The sequence below is a fragment of the Pelophylax lessonae genome, assembly GCF_965119305.1.
Source record: "Pelophylax lessonae genome assembly, chromosome: 8".
Classification (NCBI taxonomy): Eukaryota; Metazoa; Chordata; class Amphibia; order Anura; family Ranidae; genus Pelophylax; species Pelophylax lessonae.
This window is the reverse complement of record NC_138775.1, coordinates 80,315,694-80,335,152: the sequence shown is the minus strand read 5'-3', so window position 1 is coordinate 80,335,152 and position 19,459 is coordinate 80,315,694. Positions and strand designations below refer to the sequence as shown.

Below are 19,459 nucleotides of genomic sequence, written 5' to 3'. Positions count from 1 at the left end.
GCCAGAGCCAAGTAGCTTTCCTGCCCAATAAAGTCCCTGGTTTCTGGTAATTTTTCTAACTCAAATCATGTTAATGAAAGCTACATGATTTTCTGTGCTCAACACCAAGTGCATCCTGCGTTGGTCCTCTCTATGCAGTGCTGAAATGTTTAACATCTGCATTATTTTACAGGGTTTACTGAAGGGGAGAGCACCGGGACTACCACCCCTCTAATGCCTCGTACACACATTCGGATAATCGTACGAAAAAAAAAAATGCTTTCGACTTGATCACACGATAATCTGATCGTTAGTACACAGCTTTCGACAGCTGATCATGACATTTTGTCCAACAAAATCCGAAGGGACAAACACGAAAACTTCTGTTGTACGATAGCCTAGCGAATCGTTTAATCCGTACAGTATGCATCCGATAAAAATCGATAGACAAAGACATAGACATAGACCACTATCCGATGCGTAGCTATGCAACCAGGAAGCTTTTCCAGAATCGTACGACAAAAATCATTCGGTTAGTACGCATTGTTGAATTCGATATTAGTATCATGCAACAAAATGCAAACGATAAGTCGTCCAATTATCTGAACGTGTGTACGAGGCATTAGGCTGTGTGCTGCCAACTTTTCCTTGTCTAATCACAAGCGGCAGTTGGGTCCTGGACCAATCTGCAGTGCGGTCTGCAGAGTTCAAAAACCTTTCAAAGGTGTCTGAATCACAAGACTGACTAGACAGAATATTTTACAGTTAAAGGCCAATCCCACTTTTGTGGGAAAAACGATAGAATATAGAATTGCTGCACAAGCCATATTGTAATTTTATTAAAAATTATCTTCCTTTTTCAATCTGCCGCTCTGTAATTTTTTGAAAAAATTCAATGCAATATGGCAACCCAGACATCTTCTGTACACAATTGGAGTCCATTATTACATGATTTGTAATTTCCTTGTGTGATTGGCTCACTGATTTTCCCAGTCTGCACTAACATACAAGTCAACTTACAAGTCAGATTGTAGGCATCCTCTGCAAAAGAAATTTCATTTTTGATGAGCTACTCTTAAAGGGTTAATTACTTCTAAAGGGGTGCAGACCCGGCAATTTTCCTCATTAGAACACCGTAAATACATCAGCTGATTAAAAAAAAAAAAAGTTCCTCCCATACATAATGTGTATACAAAAACATAATGGAACAAGCAGCTTTTTCTTCAGAGCAGAAACTGGTAGGATTCTTTAACAAAGTCTGTTAAAATCCTTGCAATGTACATTGATCATTCATAAGGGAGTGTTATTTTCTCAGCAAAAGTGGAGTTACTCTTTAAGGCTGGGTTCACACAAATGCAAATTAGATGCAGGTTTTCCCAGATCCAATTTGCATGACAGAAGAGTGTGACTGGCTCTCAATGGAGCTGGTTCACACAGCTCCAGAACAGCCGCGGTCCACATTAGAAAAGTATCATGTGAGTCTTTGGCTCTGTTTCAGCTGCAAATTCAGGCAAAAAATTCAGACCTGATTCGCACCTGAAACAGTAAAACGGGGACGCACCGGACGCCTGCTGTGACCCGCAGCTGCATCAGTGTGAACCCGGCCTTAAACATGTTATAAAGACATTCTAGCGGTGGTCATGGATGTTTGCTTGATTTATTCTTTTAATAGAAAACACCAAAATCTATAATTTAAATATTCTAGAATATTTTACTCTCCTCTACAATACTAATACCACGTCACTGGAATAATTTGCTTTAATTGAGAATAGGGATAATGTGAGAACTATATGCCCGTTAAAAGCATAGTTATATAGTCAGGTTGAAAAAAACAGTCAATCTGGCTCAACCAATAAGACAAAAAAAACAGTAAAGAAAATCCAACCATACAATCCCATATACACAATCTAATACCCGCAGTTAATCCAGAGGAAGGTGAAAACAACCCCAGGAAAGTATGATCCAATTTGCTACAGCAGGGGAAAAAATGCCTTCCTGATCCCCCGAGAGGCAATCGGATATTCCCTGGATCAACTTTACCTATAAATATTAGTAGCCAGTAATATTGTTTACACCTAGGAAAGAATCCAGGCTTTTTTTAAAGCAATCTAGTGTGCTGGCCAGAACCACCTCTGGAGGGAGTTTATTTCACATTTTTACAGCTCTTACTATGAAGAAACCTTTCCGTATTTGGAGACGAAATCTCTTTTCCTCTAGACGTAAAGAATGCCCCCTTGTCTTCTGTAATGACCTTAAATTGAAACTCTACACCAACTTCACTATATGGACCCCTTATGTATTTATACATGTTGATCATATCCCCACCCCCTAATCTCCTCTTCTATAGAGAGAATAAATAGAGTTCCTCTAATCTATTCTCATAGCGGAGCTCCTTCATGCCTCTTATCAGTTTGGTTGCCTTCTCTGCACTTTCTCCAGTTCCCTGATATCCTTTTTAAGAACTGGTGCCCAAAACTGAACTGCATATTCCAGATGAGGTCTTATTAATGATTTTTACAGGGGCAAAATTATATCTCTCTCTCTCTCGCTCTCTGATGTCCATGCCTCTGCTAATACAAGAAAGGACTTTGCTTGCTTTGGAAACAGCAGCTTGGCTTTGCATGCTATTATTAAGCTTATGATCTACCAGAACATCCAGATCCTTCTCCGCTATGGATTCCCCCAGTTCTACCCCCCCTAGTATGTATGATGCATGCATATTCTTAGCCCCCAAGTGCATAACTTTACATTTATCAACATTTAAACCTCATTTGCCACATAGTTGCCCAATGAAACAGTGAATCGACTTAAGCATGACTCCCAAAGGCAAAGAACTTGTAGTTCTGCAACAGCTGGGGGGCAGTAGTTTGATACCCCTGCGCTAGATAATAGGAAGACTCCTTATACAGATAAGTCTTCTGCTTTCTGGATAATCATTATGGAACAATGTAATTTAAAAATACAGGTAATAAAGGGTGACAAAAATTCTTACAATTAGTTAGACTTGCCTAATAAAGTGCCTAAGGTTACAATAGTGGTGAAAGGATCTTGCCTTATGGTTGGTCTAGAAATCCATCTTTGTTTTTCTGTGTTGCACATTGGTTTCTTAATCTAGGCTGTACACAGGGCTTAGGCCCGGTTTTATAGACTGGTCCTTAGACTCATTAATGTCTGCTTTTTTAGAACTTTTTTTATTCCTACAGTTTTTTTTTTTTTTTTTATTTACAAGGCATGTTCTAATGATTAATTTCACTCTCCTCAAATTTATTTTAGGTGACTGATTACCAATGGAGCATATTCAAGGAGCGTGGATGAAGCTCAGCAATGGATTTGGGTTAAAGGACTCTGTATTTGATGGACCTAGTTGTATGTCCCCAACTATGGTTCAGCAGTTTGGCTACCAGAGGCGGGCATCTGATGATGGCAGGCTGGGTGACCCTTCAAAAGCGAGCAATACTATTCGTGTCTACCTACCCAATAAGCAGAGAACAGTGGTAAGTTCAAAACCTAGTGGAATTTGTTTTTTTTTTTTTCTTTTCTCCCTTTGTGTTGCACTGTTCTTTTAATTTTTTTTTTTTTTTGTGCAGGTTTAGTTTGTGATCTGTTAAATGTTGATTATAATTTGTGCCATCTCAAATTTGCTGTTCATGAGATTGTACTTGGGCTCTTGTTTAGTCCTTTGGTCTGAATCCAGGGTCTCCAAAATGCTCATCTCTGAAGTCTCAAAACGCCCAACAAGCAAAATCTCATTAATTTCAATGGCCCCTGTTCACATATGAGCATTTTGTCGCCCAAAGCAAAACGCCTGAAGCTCAAAAAATTACATGAGTTGCTTTTTTGGCAAATTGCAAGTGTTTTGGTTAGATGTCAATGCCTGCCTCCAAACACCTGCAAAAAAACGCCAAAAATAGTGCCTGAAAATGATACGCTCAGGTGTGACTGAAGCCTTACATCAGAAATGGAGACTAAAGGCAGCCTCTGTTAACCTATCCTGAGTCCTTGCACATTGAGGATCTGTCACTGACCCTGTCTGTGGGCTGGATAAAAACATGTTGCAGTCCATATGTGGCCCATGTGTCTTAGTTTAGTGACCTCTGGTCTGATTCATGATTATGTAGCTATTCAAAGTTAGATTTATGAGGAAAAAGGAATGACTACAACTCTTTCTGCTTGAATGTTCTCTGTGTACTTCAGCATTTCTATACACCTGTATGCTCTCATTTTTTAGACCAAAGTCTGTACATAAGAATATATTTTATTATAGCTCTATAGGGATTGTAAAGGAATTAAAAAAAAAAAAAAAAATCAAATCTCTATTCTTACCTGCTCTGTGCAATGGAATTGCACAGAGCGTCCCCAAACCTCCTCCTCTTGGGTCCCTCGTCAGCACTTCTGGCTCTTCCATTCTGTCCAGTGCCCCCACGGGAAGCCGATTCCCATGGGGGTACTCGTGCATGCTCGCTCCCGAGCCCCGCTGCTGTATTCATTGACAAAGACAGTGGGACTCCCTTGTCAATGGAGTTGACAGGAGCGAGAGCTGCAATCAACCTGCCCAATGAGGAGGGAGACAGTGGCTCACTTTCACATCACTGGAATGGATTGGGCTTGGGTTAAAATTAGGGGGGGGGGGGGGGTTTGGATGGAATCCTGCGAAAGAGAATTTTTCTTAACTTAATCCATAGAATGCAGTAAAGTAAAAAAAAAAAAGTGAGGCTTTAGAACCACTTTAAGCAGGAAAGTTATTTTAAACTGTGTCGTGTATAGTTAACTAGAATTTCTTGCCCTACTGAAGTCAAAACTTGTGCTTTTTATTTTCTTCCTTTGTATACAGTGGGGAAGGGATACCTATGTCTTTTTTTTTTTTTTTTTTTTGCTGATTGGTGGATGAATGTGTGGCAGTTAGCCCCCAAAAACTATTTTCACCTGCTGGTGGTGTGTAGTATTTTAACACTGTCTAAATAAGTTCTCAAAAAGGTTCAAGCAGAGTTTGTGCGCAAAGCCATCATGTGTTTAGGACTCAAGGGTACTTGATATGCAGGTAAATTATCAGAGGAATGGACTTCAGGTGAATATGGTTTGGCAGCTTTTTAGACACTTGCCAACGTCTGGTTGTTGCCAGGCTGTTGACTTATTTGTGTTGTTTTGTGTTTATTTTCTTGCAGCATACAGAAAATAAGAACCTCTTTTAGGCCTCTCTTTACATAGGCTTCAGCTCGTATGAGAGCAGTGTGAACAGTAAAGCATTTACCGTGCTTTCAGTAAGCTTTGTAGAAGCTTTTAAAGCACCAATCAGCACCAGTTTGTAAATGCTTAACACTGATCCTAATGGAAGTGCTGATTGCCACTTTAAACAAGCTTCTGGAAGGCTTCAGCGGGCTTTCAACAAGCATCAAGTAGTGCTGACAGCACTCCTTTTTAGGATCTGTTACTCCCAGCACTCCCATTAGGATCAGTGCTCAACATTTATAAACTGGAGCTGAATGGTACTTTAAAAGCTTCAACAAAGCTTCCTGAAAGCTCTGCAAATGCTTTGTTAAAGCTGGCTGTTCACACTGCTCCTATACAAGCTGAAGCCCTTGTGAAATAGATGTCACTGCTGCCTGCCGCCGGTTTTGTTTCCTGGTGACTCCTGTTCCCCTCATCACTTGTTTCACAGGGGTGAAAAATCCATACATAGAAATATCACTGGCACGCCATTGACCAGAACTATTAGCAAAGCATTTATTCCTCTCCGTAGGAGAAATGTTTTGCCTATAATTCTCATTAATGTTGTGCTGGTGATACCTATGTGTGAGCTTTGAATTTTGTCCATAATCACTTTACTGCAGCACCCAGCAACTTGAGGTCTATAGCTAGAAGTAGTCTGCTGGATCATACAAATATACAGAAATGAAAAGTAATGTGATATCTCTGATTCACAAACCACAGAAAATGAAAACCTGCTGGAGGTTCTAACACTTCCTCAATTCATCCATTTTCTGGGAGCCTCTACCTGCCTCAACTTGGTATGAAAACCACAAAATTCTCTGTTAAATGGAATGTATGGCTTACATGCCGGTTCTGGGCCTGTTGGATGGGATAGTGAGTTGATTAGCCAAGTATAGGTCTCACAATGTTGCCTTTTGTCGATCAGTGAGCTATATAGGTTGTATACCAGCCAAATGGCATTAATACAACCAAGATTGGATGCCAAGAGAGGAAAAGCTTTTACTGGTAGGCGCAAGAATGCTGAGACCCAACGTGCCTTCCTTTCCCCAGTTAGAAACTCTTCAAACCTTTGTTAAAAGCAGAATTATTCATTGCCTGGTGCTGTGACTGTCAGTATAGTGAAGGAAAAGTGTCACACTGCCCACTCATGGAATAGCCAAAGTTGCATGCAGGGCACTTTATCTAGAGCTCACTCACACCCAGACATGGCCATTTTATTTTATAACAAAACTATTGCCAAAGTGGTCTGTTTTTTTTTTTTTTTCCCAGTCCAGATTGTGGACTGTTGCGCAAATTTTGTGAAATACTGAATCCTCACCAATCTGTATTCTCACATAAACCCGTCCTAAGAATCAGATCTAAATAAGGTTTGCTAAATTGTTCAATATACCCCTAGCTGGGCTCCAATATACCCCTAGCTGGGCTCCAATATACCCCTAGCTGGGCTCCAATATACCCCTAGCTGGGCTCCAATATACCCCTAGCTGGGCTCCAGTATACCCCTCTTTTTAAGATCTGGTAGGCCGTGGCTATTACAAATAGAAAAACGTTTTTATTTGTTTGCCTTGAGACTCACTAAAACATTGCAATATAAACAGTACAGAGGCAAAAATGGAGATGTGGGTAATACAATAAACATACAGCAAGAGAAAAAGTCATTTTAAATGCAAACTAAATGATTGTTTATGCTTATAAAAGCACGTGGAATGAAAATGTTATGGCAACATGACCTATTATTGCATTTAGCTTTTATGCTACCACTTCCTACATGTGAAACACAATTTCAGTTTAACTCGTTAAAGGTAACACATTTTTAAAAGTTTGGGCTCTGTTGAGAATATTTTTATGTAATATTTTGAAAATTTGGAATCTAACAAAAAAATTTGTATAACTAGAGGTTGTTGGGGGAACCTGTACCATCACTTAGTTGGTACAAAGAGCAAATGACTCCTGCTCTTGAGGGGTGGCCTTGCGGCTGGTATCCTGAAAATGTGATTCAGGTTGAATTGTAGTGAATTCAGGCTGTGCTGCCATTCAACGGGTCATGGTAACCCAAAGCAGATACTAGAAAAGAGAAATGGACAGAGGGCGCACCAGCCTAGCGCATTATCTTTAAAACAATTTTTCTCTGTCGCTCATTGACAGACGCAGGACTCGTATCTTGATATCCGTAGGGTTATACTGCCCCCTACAGGAGTAGGACTCTAGGCAGAAAAAAAGTTCTGGCTACGCCTATGGGCAGTCCCAGGGGGTATACCCTCTCACTTCCTGCTATAGGATGTCAGTTTCATACGAGGACCCTCCAAAAGGAGATCTTCTCACATGGAACAGGAATCCCGATTCTCTGGACAGTCAGTTCCTGCTGAGTGAGCGGACCAGGGGGTCCCTGCTATGGTGGCTTCGGTCTCCGTTGCTAAGTCGAGGAAAATCCTTTCTTCCGATCTACTGGACGATTGTCACACGGATGCCAGTCTATCCGGGTGGGGAGGGGTTCTCGGCAGGTTATCTGGTACCTGGAAGCATCCAGGTTGCCGATTAAATGTATTGGAACTGAGAGCGATCAGGCTTTGCCTGGTTCACTGGACCAAGCATCTTCAGGGCTGTCCAGTGCAGGTTCAGTCGGACAATGCCACAGCCGTGGCTTATGTCACCCACCAAGAGTGTACTTGGGGCCTTGGAAGTGGCCGGCATCCTCATTTGGCAGAATACTTGTTCCAGCTCTCTCCGCTGTTCACATTCCAGGCGTGGAAAATTGGCAGGCGGATTTTTTCTCAGCCGACAGACCTTCCATCAAGGGGGATGGTCTCTTCGTCCGGAGGTGTTTCACCAGTTGTGCCTTCGTTGGGGCACCCCGGATGTGAATCTGTTGCCGTCTCGGCTCAACAGGAGGGTGCAGAGGTTTGTAGCCCGCTCCCGAGATCCTCTCGCCTGGTACGTCGACTTGGTCAGGCTGGTCGCAGACGCTCCTTGGAGGCTTCCTCTCGGAGGATCTGCTGTCTCAGGGGCCGATCTTCCGTCCTGCTTTACGGTCGCTGGCTTGACGGCTAGGCTGTTGAGAGCCAGGTGCTGAAGAACAGGGGATTTGCTTCAGTTATGCCTACCCTGCTTACAGTGCGGAAAGCGACTTCTAGAATGCTTTCTCATCGTGCATGGAAGTCTTATATTGCGCGGTGTGCGTACCTCGGGGTTCATCCATGTTCTTACTCGGTGGCTCGGGTCTTGACCTTCCTTCAACGGGGGGGGTTGAGCAGAAGCTGGCTTTGAGTACTATCAAGGGTCAGGTCTTGGTGATTTTCTCCCAGAGGCCACTGGCCACTCATTCCCTGGTGCGAACTTTCATCCAGGGGGTGCGGCACCTGGTTCCTCCGGTGCGCTCTTTCTTACCGCCCTGGGACCTTAGTTTGGTGTTGTCGGTTCTCCAGAAACCTCCCTTTGAAAGTACTAGGGAGATTCCCCTGCCTACCTTATCCCAGAAGGTGGCCTTTTTGGTGGCTGTTACTTCTGCACGCAGGGTGTTGGAACTGGCTGTGTTGTCTCTTTATTCCCCCTATCTGGTGGTTCATGGGGATTAAGTTGTTCTTCGTCTGGATCCGTCCTTTCCTAAGGTGGTCTCCGTTTTTACTTAAATGAGGCTATTGTGTTGACTTCCCTGTGTCTTCAGCTCAGCCATCCTAAGGAATTTGCACACCTTGGATGTGGTTTGGGCACTCAGGGTGTACCTGGCCACTGCTGACTCTTTTTCGTCATTTGGATTCGCTCTTTGTGATCACGGATGGCCCTAGGAAGGGGTTGCCTGCGATTGCTGTGACTTTCCCCGGATGGATCAGGCAGACGGTGGTGCAGGCTTGTTCGATTAAGGGTCAGGTTCCTCCTTTCCCTGTTAAGGCGCACTCTACTCGGGCACTTAGTGCTTCCTGGGTTTTCCGCCATCAGGCGTCTGTGCTTCAGGTTTGCAAGGCGGCTACCTGGTCGTCTGTTCATACCTTTACAATGTTTTATGCGGTTGTGGGCTGGCATCTACAGATGCCTCTTTTGGCCGCAAGGTTTTGCAGGCTGCTGTTTGAGGGGACCCTTGGTCTACCTCGGGGGTTCTGTTTTTGGTTTTCAGGTGGGTCTCCTCTTTTAGTTCCGATGAGTCCTGTGTTTCCTGGTTTGGTTATGTTTTTGGCCTTATGGGATGTTTTCTTCTGTTATCCCACCCCTCATTTATGGCACTGCTTTGGGACGTCCCTACGGATATCAAGATATGAGTCCTGCGTCTGTCAATGAGCGACAGAGAAAACTGGATTTTTGACTTAACCGTAAAATCCTTTTCTCTTAAGCTCATTGACAGACGCAGTACCCGCCCCTCTGTTTGAGTTGGGTTGGTATGTTTTCTCTGACACTGCTTTGATATAAAACGGACATCCTATAGCAGGAAGTGAGAGGGTATACCCCCTGGGACTGCCCATAGGCGTAGCCAGAACTTTTTTTATGCCTAGAGTCCTACTCCTGTAGGGGGCAGTATAACCCTACGGATATCAAGATACGAGTCCTGCGTCTGTCAATGAGCTTAAGAGAAAAGGATTTTACGGTAAGTCAAAAATCCAGTTATTGTAATAGACATGTATACACATTACTCACAAAACGATTATGAAACGCGGGCAATAAGCAATGAGGAACCACCAGGGGTCTCTACTGGGCATCCTCAGCTGCTGCAGGCCGTGGAAGGATGTAGGCCTCCAAAAAACCTCTTTCGGGGTGTTCCCCCTTCATCAGAGCTAGTTGGGGGAATGAGTGGTAGGGCTTTTGTATATCCAAAAGCTGCCTGCGGCAGCTGAGGGTGCCCAGTAGAGACCCTTGGTGGTCCCTCATTGCTTATTGCCCGTGTTTCATAATCGTTTTGTGAGTATAATGTGTATACATGACTATTACAATAAATTGTTTTAAAGATAATGTGCTAGGCTGGTGCACTCTGTCCATTTTCTCTTTTCTAGTATCACTTAGTTGGTAATGTGCCATGAATTGTGTGCTTGATGCCGTTTTTAACCAATTTTGGTAGTCTGAGAACCCCTCTTGCTTGTTTGTCTTGCAGGTGAAATATTCCTAAACACACCTACTAAAGCATCATTGCTGTTTCTTAGGCAGGCCATAGACCGTGCAAATGTATTTATTGCAACTATGGGTTGAAGGGAAGAAATTTGCATGATTCTCCCATCAGTATAGACCCTTGGTGTCCAACCTTTTGGCTTCTCTGGGCCACTTTGAGTGTACAGAAATTTTCTCGGGCCACATATAAAATATATACTATTAGTTAAGGTATATAAGTAATAAAATGCCGCCACGCCCTTCCTGTGCTGCCCCCCCCCCCCAGTACTAATTTAACACAACTAGTGGATGATGCCCTCCGAGGCTGCCTCTGGCCGTGCCCCCGACTCGACTTCCTTCCTCCCCAGCAAACGGCAAAAAAAAAAAAAAAAAATTGTCAGGGGGCAGTGGACCGCATTGCCTACGGTTCTGGGCCACATGTGGCCCCTGGGCCGCAGGTTGTGGACATGCCTGGTGTAGACAGTATTGACAGGGGAGACATTGTGTTCTCCCAGGTGGGGAAAGCCCTCCCTGCCTGGAGAAGACAGTGACTATTGCTAGCAGCTATAGCCGCTGCTAGCGATAATTGCGAGTAAATCCAGCAGGCTGGTTGTACCTAAATTGATCCTGCTAAACTGCCTGAGATTTGAACAGTCTATGGCCGACCTTAAAGGGACTCTGACCTGTGAGGATCATGGAGGGCTGCTATTGATGACCTCCCTTTTGGCAATGCTAGTTCCCTGACTCTTGTTAATATTTTGGCTTCAATGCTTAGTAGCTGACCTAGATCAAGTACAGAAATAGGACATTTTTCTAACACTTGTTTAAAGCATGCTTATTCTGTATCTGATCCAAAATTATTACTATTACCATTAACCACTCAAGGACGGGAACGTTTTACCTCAATGACCAGGCCGTTTTTTGGCGATACGGCACTGCGTTACTTTAACTGACAATTGCGCGATCGTGCGAAGCTGTACCCAAATGTCCTTTTTTTTTCCCCCCATGAATAGAGCTTTCTTTTGGAGGTATTTGTTCACCTCCTGCGGTTTTTATTTTTTGCGCTATAAACAAAGTTCAACAATTCTGAAAAAAATATATATTTCTCTGTCGCTCATTGACAGACGTAGTCCTCCTTGATTAATATCAACTCGGGTTATACTGCCCTCTACAGGAGAAGGACTAGACTGGAAAGAAAACGTTCTGGCCACACCTTAGGGGCAGTCCCAGAGGGTATATCCTCTCTCTCTCTCTCTCTGCTACAGCAAATCAGTTTTTTTCTGTCTAGTTAGGAGTAAGGACCTAAGTTCCTTGCTGGGATCTTTGTTCCTGGCAAGATTTTTTAGAAATACTTTTTTAGGCAGCTTTTCTTCTCCAGTGTTCCTGTGAGATCTTTAAGCAAGTACGCTGAAACTGGGCGACGGGCTGGATGTTGAGATCCAGTGGTCACCCCAGTTCAGCCTGCGAGCGCGTGCAGGCCATAGCTCCGCGCTGGGTCAGCCGTGACATAGTCCCACTGGACGGGGACTGACCCTGCGAGTTAAACGTCTCGCCTGGACGCCAATGACCAGTTGCAAACGGAGTCACAGCGTCCGTATTGGTCGACAGCCCCCCCACCCCGGTGGAGAGGGGTTCTGTCAGGAGTTGGCGCCCGCCTGGTTCCGGTATGGTGAGTAGAATGTTCCCCCTCTCCCCCTGTCGGGCTTGTTCGTGGACGCGGGCCCCTCTCTGGGAGGGTCAGACACTCAGTTTCTGGGTCCCCCCTCTATCCTATAACAGGTCACAGATCCCCCAATTTGAGTGTGATTTTGTGAATAAGAAACCAGGAGGCTTGTTTTGGGAGCTGACTATCTAAAGTCACTATATGACTGTAAGGGTGACTGAAGCCAGTGGCAGACTACTAAAAGGCATTACTATTGAGGTATAGAGGTATCCTACCTGTCATAGTGTGTATACAGGCCGATGCCTATGCCTGAGTTACTGCATCCGCAGGTCGCCATCCCTCCAGAAAGCCGGTCACTTCCACAGGCCGCACAGCCTCCCGCAGGCCGCACAGGCCGAGCGCACACTCCCGCAGGCCGCACAGGCCGAGGACACCTCCCGCAGGCCGCACAGGCCGAGCGCACTCTCCCGTAGGCCGCACAGGCCGAGTGCACACCTCCCGCAGGCCGCTGCTAGCTTGCAAGCCGCCGCTATCCTACACAGGCCGCCGCCATTTTCCTGCAGATCGCACGGGGCCACCATATTGGCGTAGCCTCGTGTCTCTAGCATGGGGGCGGCCATGTTTGAGGTGACCAAACACCTCGAGGAGCTATGGGGAGGCGCCGGAAGGCGTGTAAAGGGGCGGAGCCGCCTCCTTTTACTTGGGAAAGCAAGCCAAAGACTTCCTGTCTGTAACAGACAGTGCTGGAACAGGTTGTATTGAAACTTCTGAGCATCCAAAAGCAGGTAACACTGAGGGGCGCTGCTGCGCTGGGGGACTAAAGAAAAATTTATTTTTTTATTTTTTTTGATTGCAATTATTTTTTTCTGGCAACTGTCTTGTATAATCATGGACCCTGCCACACATGTATCCCCACCTGATCCCCTCGAGGTGGCCGCAGGACCCTCCAGTTCAGAGTATTGATGCATTATCAGCAGTTTTGGAGTCTTTGGTATCCCGGGTGGAGAGGGCCTGTCGGGGATGGGGGTCAAGAAAGCGACCCCCGCCTACCCCTATTTCATCTGATACTTCAGAGTCAGATTCTGAGATGGTCATTGCAGCTGCAGGTCCCTCTGCAGGAGCTGTTGTCTCAGGTAATGCTCCCTCAGATAGTGAGGACGGTTCTAACTCCGCCATAGCACAAGAAGAAGCATTGGTGGACGCACTAGTTGTGTCTTTCCGGGAAACCTTGAGACTTGAGGTTACACCGGCAGAGGTAACCGAGATGGAAATTCCCTTTGGTACTAGTAAACCTACCAAGACGGCGAAGGTTTTTCCCTTATCCAAATGTTTAGGTAATAAAATTAAAGAGGAATGGGATAATCCGAAACGAATCCTTACTATTTCCAAACGCATTGCTAGACGCTATCCGTTTGAGGAATCCCTCATTAAAAAATGGACGGTACCACCAGTGGTGGATCCACCGATTTCCAGACTAAATAAAGCCACTGTTATCCCGTTGGAGGACGCTCCGTCCTTTAAGGATCCGGTGGATCGAAAAGTGGAAGCGGAATCCCGCACTGTTTTTTCCCTGATAGGGTCAACCTTTAGACCAGTGGTTGCCATTGGTTTAGTTTCACAAACATTGACAGAATGGGCAAAATTGTTGCGCCATGACCTAAAGGGGAGAAGTATTCCCCAGGCAGCGTCTGATTTGATGGAGCAAATTATACAGGGATTACAGTTCGTCTGTGACGCAGCCCTGGATGCCACTCCCTTGTTAGCGCATGCATCGATGTCAGCAGTAGTCCTCAGACGTGTGCTGTGGTTAAAGTGTTGGTCGGCGGATCAAGGTTCCAAGAAAGCTTTGGCTAATCTCCCTTTTCAGGGGGATCGCCTATTTGGGGCCACCCTAGATGAGATCATAAAGGATGTCACTGGGGGCAAGAGCACACAGACTGCTAAAGCTAAAGGACCTCGTAACAGGCGAGGACCTTTCTTTTCCGCTCATAAGAGGTTCGTTCGCTCCGCTGGGGCGAGCGTGAAGGGCAAAGCCCCTTCAGGAGGTTTCAAAAGGTGCTGGTCGGGTAAACAAAAGGCCGACTCAGCCAAACCTGAAGATAAGGCTAATACAGCCTGAAGGTGCGCCCCCACCCAGCTCAGGGGTGGGGGGACGTCTTCACCGGTGTTCAGATCCAGGGCTTTCCTGAATCCCGGACTAAGGGGTTCAGGAGATCATATGATCAGGATACAAGATCGAGTGTCGATCACTTCTACCGGTGCAATTCTTCCCTTCCAACATTCATATGCTACAGGGAGCGGTAGTTCCCGTTCCTTGAGCAGAACGTTTTCTTTACCTTTTCCAAAGATCATTCCCAGTTCCCTCCAGGAATCGGATCCGGTTGAGCGAGCGGACCAAGGAGTCTCTGGTCCGGTGACTTCAGTCTCTAATGCTCAGCCAGGAGAAGTCATCACTTCCGATAGGAATTTAGTTTCTGATAAATGTGTGGGAACTGAGAGCGATCAGACTTTGTCTGATTGCCTGGACCAAGCAGCTCTAGGGCAGCCTGGTTCGGATCCAGTCAGACAATGTCATGGTGATGACTTAGGTCGATCACCAAGGATTTCACCACCTGTGTCTTCAGTAGGGCATCCCGCAGGTGGATCTGTTGGCATTTCGGCTCAACAGGAAGGCGCGGAGGTTGGTAACTCACGCCCGCGATCCGCTAGCAGACGCAGCAGACGCGCTGAACGTCCCGTAGGGGCAGTATCAGCTATTATGTCTTCCTCCCTCTCAAGTTACTGCTGAGATTTCTCCGCAGGATAGAGGTGGAGGGAACTCCAGTTATCCTGGAAATTCCGGGCTGGCCTCGTCAAGCCGGGTACGCCGACTTGGGCAGGCTAGTCGCAGACGCTCCTTGGAGACTTCTTCTCAGGGAGGATCTGCGGTCTCAAGGACCGATCTTCCATCGTGCTTTACAGTCGCTGGTTTTAACGGCCTGGCCATTGAGACCCAGGTACTGAAGGACAGGGGATTGTCAGCTTCAGTTATTCCTACTCTAATTAAAGCAAGGAAAGCGACTTCTAGCAAAGTCTATTATCGCACATGGAAGACTTGTATTGCGTGGTGTTAATCTTTGGGATTTCCCCCACGTACCTATTTGGTGACCCGAATTTTGGCTTTTCTGCAAAAGGGGGTTGAGCAGTAACTATCCTTGAGCACCATCAAGGGTCAGGTTTCAGCGTTAGCAATCTTCTTTCAGAAGCCTTTGGCTACTCATTCCTTGGTGCAGAATTTCATCCAGGGGGTGCGACACTTGGCTCCGCCAGTGCGCGCGCCCTTACCGCCCTGGGATCTTAATTTGGTTTTGTCGGTTCTGCTGAAACCTCCATTTGAAAATATCGGGGAGATTCCCTTGCTTACATTATCCCAGAAGGTGGCCTTCTTGGTGGCCATTACTTCTGCACGCAGGGTGTCAGAACTGGCTGCATTATCATGCCATTCCCCATATCTAGTGGTTCATAGGGATAAGGTAGTTCTTCATCTGAAGCCATCCTTTCTTCCTAAGGTGGTTTCAGACTTTCACCTGAATGAAGATATTGTGCTACCTTCCTTGTGTCCTAAGCCCAATCATCCTCGGGTATGTGCGTTGCATTCCTTGGATGTAGTTTGGGCAATCAGGGTATACCTGAAGACTACGGAATCGTTCCGTAAAACGGATTCACTTTTTGTGATCACGGATGGCCCCAGAAAGGGGTTGCCTGCATCTGCCGTGACTATCTCCAAATGGATTAGACAGACGGTGGTACAGGCTTATTCTATTAAGGGTCGGAATCCTCCGTTCCCTGTTAAGGCGCACTCCACTCGAGCGCTCAGTACTTCCTGGGCCTACCGCCATCAGGCGTCAGTGGTCCAGGTGTGCAAGGCGGCTACCTGATCGTCGGTTCATACCTTTACAAAATTTTATAAAGTTGATGTGATGGCATCGGCGGATGCCTCATTTGGCCACAAGGTTTTGCAGGCCGCAATTTGAGGAGACCGGTGATCTACCTCGAGGCTTTTTTCCCGTTGGATTTTCAGTTGAGTCTCATCTTTGATTGATGAGCCTTTAAAACTTCTAGTTGGCACCGGTTGGGCCTTCTAGATTGGATTTTGATTTCCATTATCCCACCCCTCATTTGTGGCACTGCTTTGGGACGTCCCGAGTTGATATTAATCAAGGAGGACTACGTCTGTCAATGAGCGACAGAGAAAAATGGCTTTTGGAAGATCTTAACGTAAAATCCTTTTCTCTTAAGCTCATTGACAGACGTAGTACCCGCCCCTCTGTTATCTGAGTTGGGTTGGGTTAAATTCTCTAAACACTGCTTTGTGACATAACTGATTTGCTGTAGCAGAGAGAGAGGATATACCCTCTGGGACTGCCCCTAAGGTGTGGCCAGAACGTTTTCTTTCCTGTCTAGTCCTACTCCTGTAGAGGGCAGTATAACCCGAGTTGATATTAATAAAGGAGGACTACGTCTGTCAATGAGCTTAAGAGAAAAGGATTTTACGGTAAGATCTTACAAAAATCCATTTTTTTTTACTTTCTGCTATAAAACATTCCCAATAAAAAAAAAATAAAAATCGAATTTTAAGCCAATATGTATTTGTGTTCTGCTACATATTTTTGATAAAAAAAATCCAATGTGTAAATTGATCGATTTGCGCAGAAGTTGTCGTGTCTCTAACTAGGGGAAAGATTTGTCATTTTTATTTGTTTATTTATTACTAGTAATGGCAGCGATCAGCGTTTTTTTTTTTTTTTTTTTTTTTTTTTTTTAGCAGGACTGCGACATTGCGGTGGATGGCTCGGACACCTAACTGACATTTTTGACACTTTTGGGGGGACCAGTGACATTACTACAGTAATCAGTGCTAAAAATATGCACACTTGTACTAATGACACTGGCAGGGAAGGAGTTAACACTAGGGGCGATCAAAGGGTGAAATAAGTGCCTAAGGGGTGCTTTCTAACTGTGTAGGAGATGGGCTCACTGGATGAACAGAGACCTGTGTTCCTAAATAGGAGGCACACAGAATCTCTGTGTTCATCACTGACAGAACAGCGGTCTGCCGTGTTTACATTGGCGTACATCGCGGCTCCCTCTCTAGCTGATCAGCGCGTGCGTGCGCCCACACAAACTGCTTCATGAAGCGATGCACAGGTACATTGTGTCGCATAACGGGCGGACCTGCAGCAGTATAATTATGACAGCTGGTCGACAAGTGGTTAAGTCCATACACAGCCAGGGAACTAGCATATTAAAGCGGAGTTCCACCCTAAAATTATACTTACCTCCATCTTCTTGCTCCGGGTCACCTGAAAAACAAATGGATAATCGCAATTTTTTTTTTTTTTTTTACTTTGTTTTAGAAGAAAATATACTCACCTTACTTCCTCTTCCTCCCCTCGGCGTTCACGGTGATTCGTCACTTCCTGGCTTGCAATGATTCCTGGGAGCTGAACGTCATCGCTCCCAGGAATCCATGCGCCTGCACCGGCCCCGACGTCCGTTCCGGTGCATTGGTAGTGGATGTAAAAAAAAAAAAACGGATGGAAAACGGACGAAAAACTGATACATTTTGACTGAACTGATGAATTGAACGGACCGTATGTGCGAAAGAGGCCTTAGAGTAGAAACGGTTTCCATGACATCATGGGACAGTTGCAAAACTTATAGTTACACCATTACTAAATCCACCCTTCTGTTGACATTGTGCATTGGTCACGGTAAGTTTAACCCATGGTGGTACATGAACGTTTAGGTGTTTTTGCACGTGTCAGGGATGTTCCCAATAGAGAATGTATAATAGCTATTACTGACACACCTACTTGACACACTCGTTAGTCCACATTGTTGTGCATTCTGCATATAAATATACATAACAAAAAGACATAATTTTATAGTGGTTTCGTTGTGATGTCAAGAGAAGGAATTTCTTTCCTTCATTAACTCAGATGTGAACATGGTGAGATGTTTGCTGGAATGAGGATGTTGGCACACCCAACTCAAATCTTAATCTCCTCTTTTTGTTGCCTTATGTAGTTAGAAGTTTTATTATAGCAGTTTTACAGAGGATTATTTTGCAAAAATGCTGCTTTAAAGATGATCTGTCACTTGTCTGGGCCTTATCATAGAAAAAAAAAACCCACAAGCAGAGGTTGTACCTTAATTGAAAAATGCATATCACAATAATTTGTACATCTGAAGATATAGGCAGGGTATTTTTTGTATGGCAAAGTCAACTTTTCCTTTTAAAGTTTGAGATTGGGACCACCCTTTATCTAACCTTTCTTGCCTCTGATTTGGTCTCTTTAATTCCATCTTTGCTTTTCCAGTGGAGGGCAGAGCAGAAGGATTGCTTTAATCCTCCATAACCAGCTGCACATACATATTACTTTACTCTTCTGTCTCTCCGTTCAAATGCTGGGAGCAAGGGAAGGATACCCCGTGTACTGTTATTTAAAGGGAAATTATTCACATGCTTCTCCATACCCAAAAGTAATGGGTATATCTAATTTGAACAGCACAGGACACAGGACTTGTGTTCCTAGACTATTGTTTATGTGCAAGATAAAAAATAGGCTAAGAACACAAGTCCTGTGTCTTTAAGTGATCGGACACTGGCATAAAAAGTCCGCTAGGGCTGCCCCTAGTGCATCCTCTATAGTCTAGTTTATTTTGCTAGTGTCCTTAGAAGATGGACCACCTCTTCTCTGGAGAAGTATTATTTTTAATATTATTGTCATTATTCAGGATTTATATAGCGCCAGCAGTTTGCGCAGTGCTTTACAATATGAGGGAAGACATTATAGTTACAATACAATTCAATACAGGAGGAATTGGAGGGCCCTGCTCGTTGGAGCTTACAATCTAGAATGGAGGGTCAAGTGAAACAAAAGGCAATAACTGTGGGGGATGAGCTGATGGAGAAAATGGAAGTATAGTTATTAGGTGTGGGTAGGATAGACTTCTCTGAAGAGGAGGGTTTTCAGGGATCGTTTAAAAGCTAATAGAGTAAGAGAAAATCTGACAGATTGGGGTAAGGAGTTCCATAGGATTGGAGAGGCTCAGGAAAAGTCCTGCAGGCGAGTATGGGAGGAGGTAACGAGGGAGCTAGAGAGCAGGAGGTTTTGAGAGGAACATATTTTTCTTTTTTAACCATTCTGGTTTTTTTTATTTTTTTTATCTGAAGCGTCTTTTCAAGATCTGACTGCTTATTGCCCTGGGTTATCTAGCTGTTCCCGGATTGATAACACTCGGTGTGTACTGTAGTTGGACCCCACTGTATGAGAGTGATCTGTATTGTTTGCTTCATGCACTGGATCTTGTGTGATGCGCTAACCTTGGCATCAAGTGCAGCATGTGTAGCTGCAGGGAGCTACAAGTCCAGGGAGGGCCTTGGTCCATTTCTGTGGTTTCCAGACCTTTGAGGTTAACTTCATTGTGACAGGTAAAGGCTGCACCTCAAATAGGCCCAACACTGTAGATAAAGTAAAACAGGGTTTCCTTGCACGT

At 44.9% G+C, this 19,459-nt stretch overlaps 1 protein-coding gene across 2 annotated transcripts in view; it reads left to right on the top strand.

The window, feature by feature from the left end:
- RAF1 (Raf-1 proto-oncogene, serine/threonine kinase) overlaps positions 1-19,459 on the top strand; it is a 289,683-nt gene that overhangs the window by 122,850 nt on the left and 147,374 nt on the right. For both annotated transcript variants that reach the window (XM_082266446.1, XM_082266447.1), the window contains exon 2: positions 3,253-3,473. In XM_082266446.1, the coding sequence (XP_082122572.1) occupies positions 3,267-3,473 (207 nt within the window). In that variant the 5' untranslated portion in view covers positions 3,253-3,266. The remainder of the gene's footprint in view (positions 1-3,252; positions 3,474-19,459) is intronic.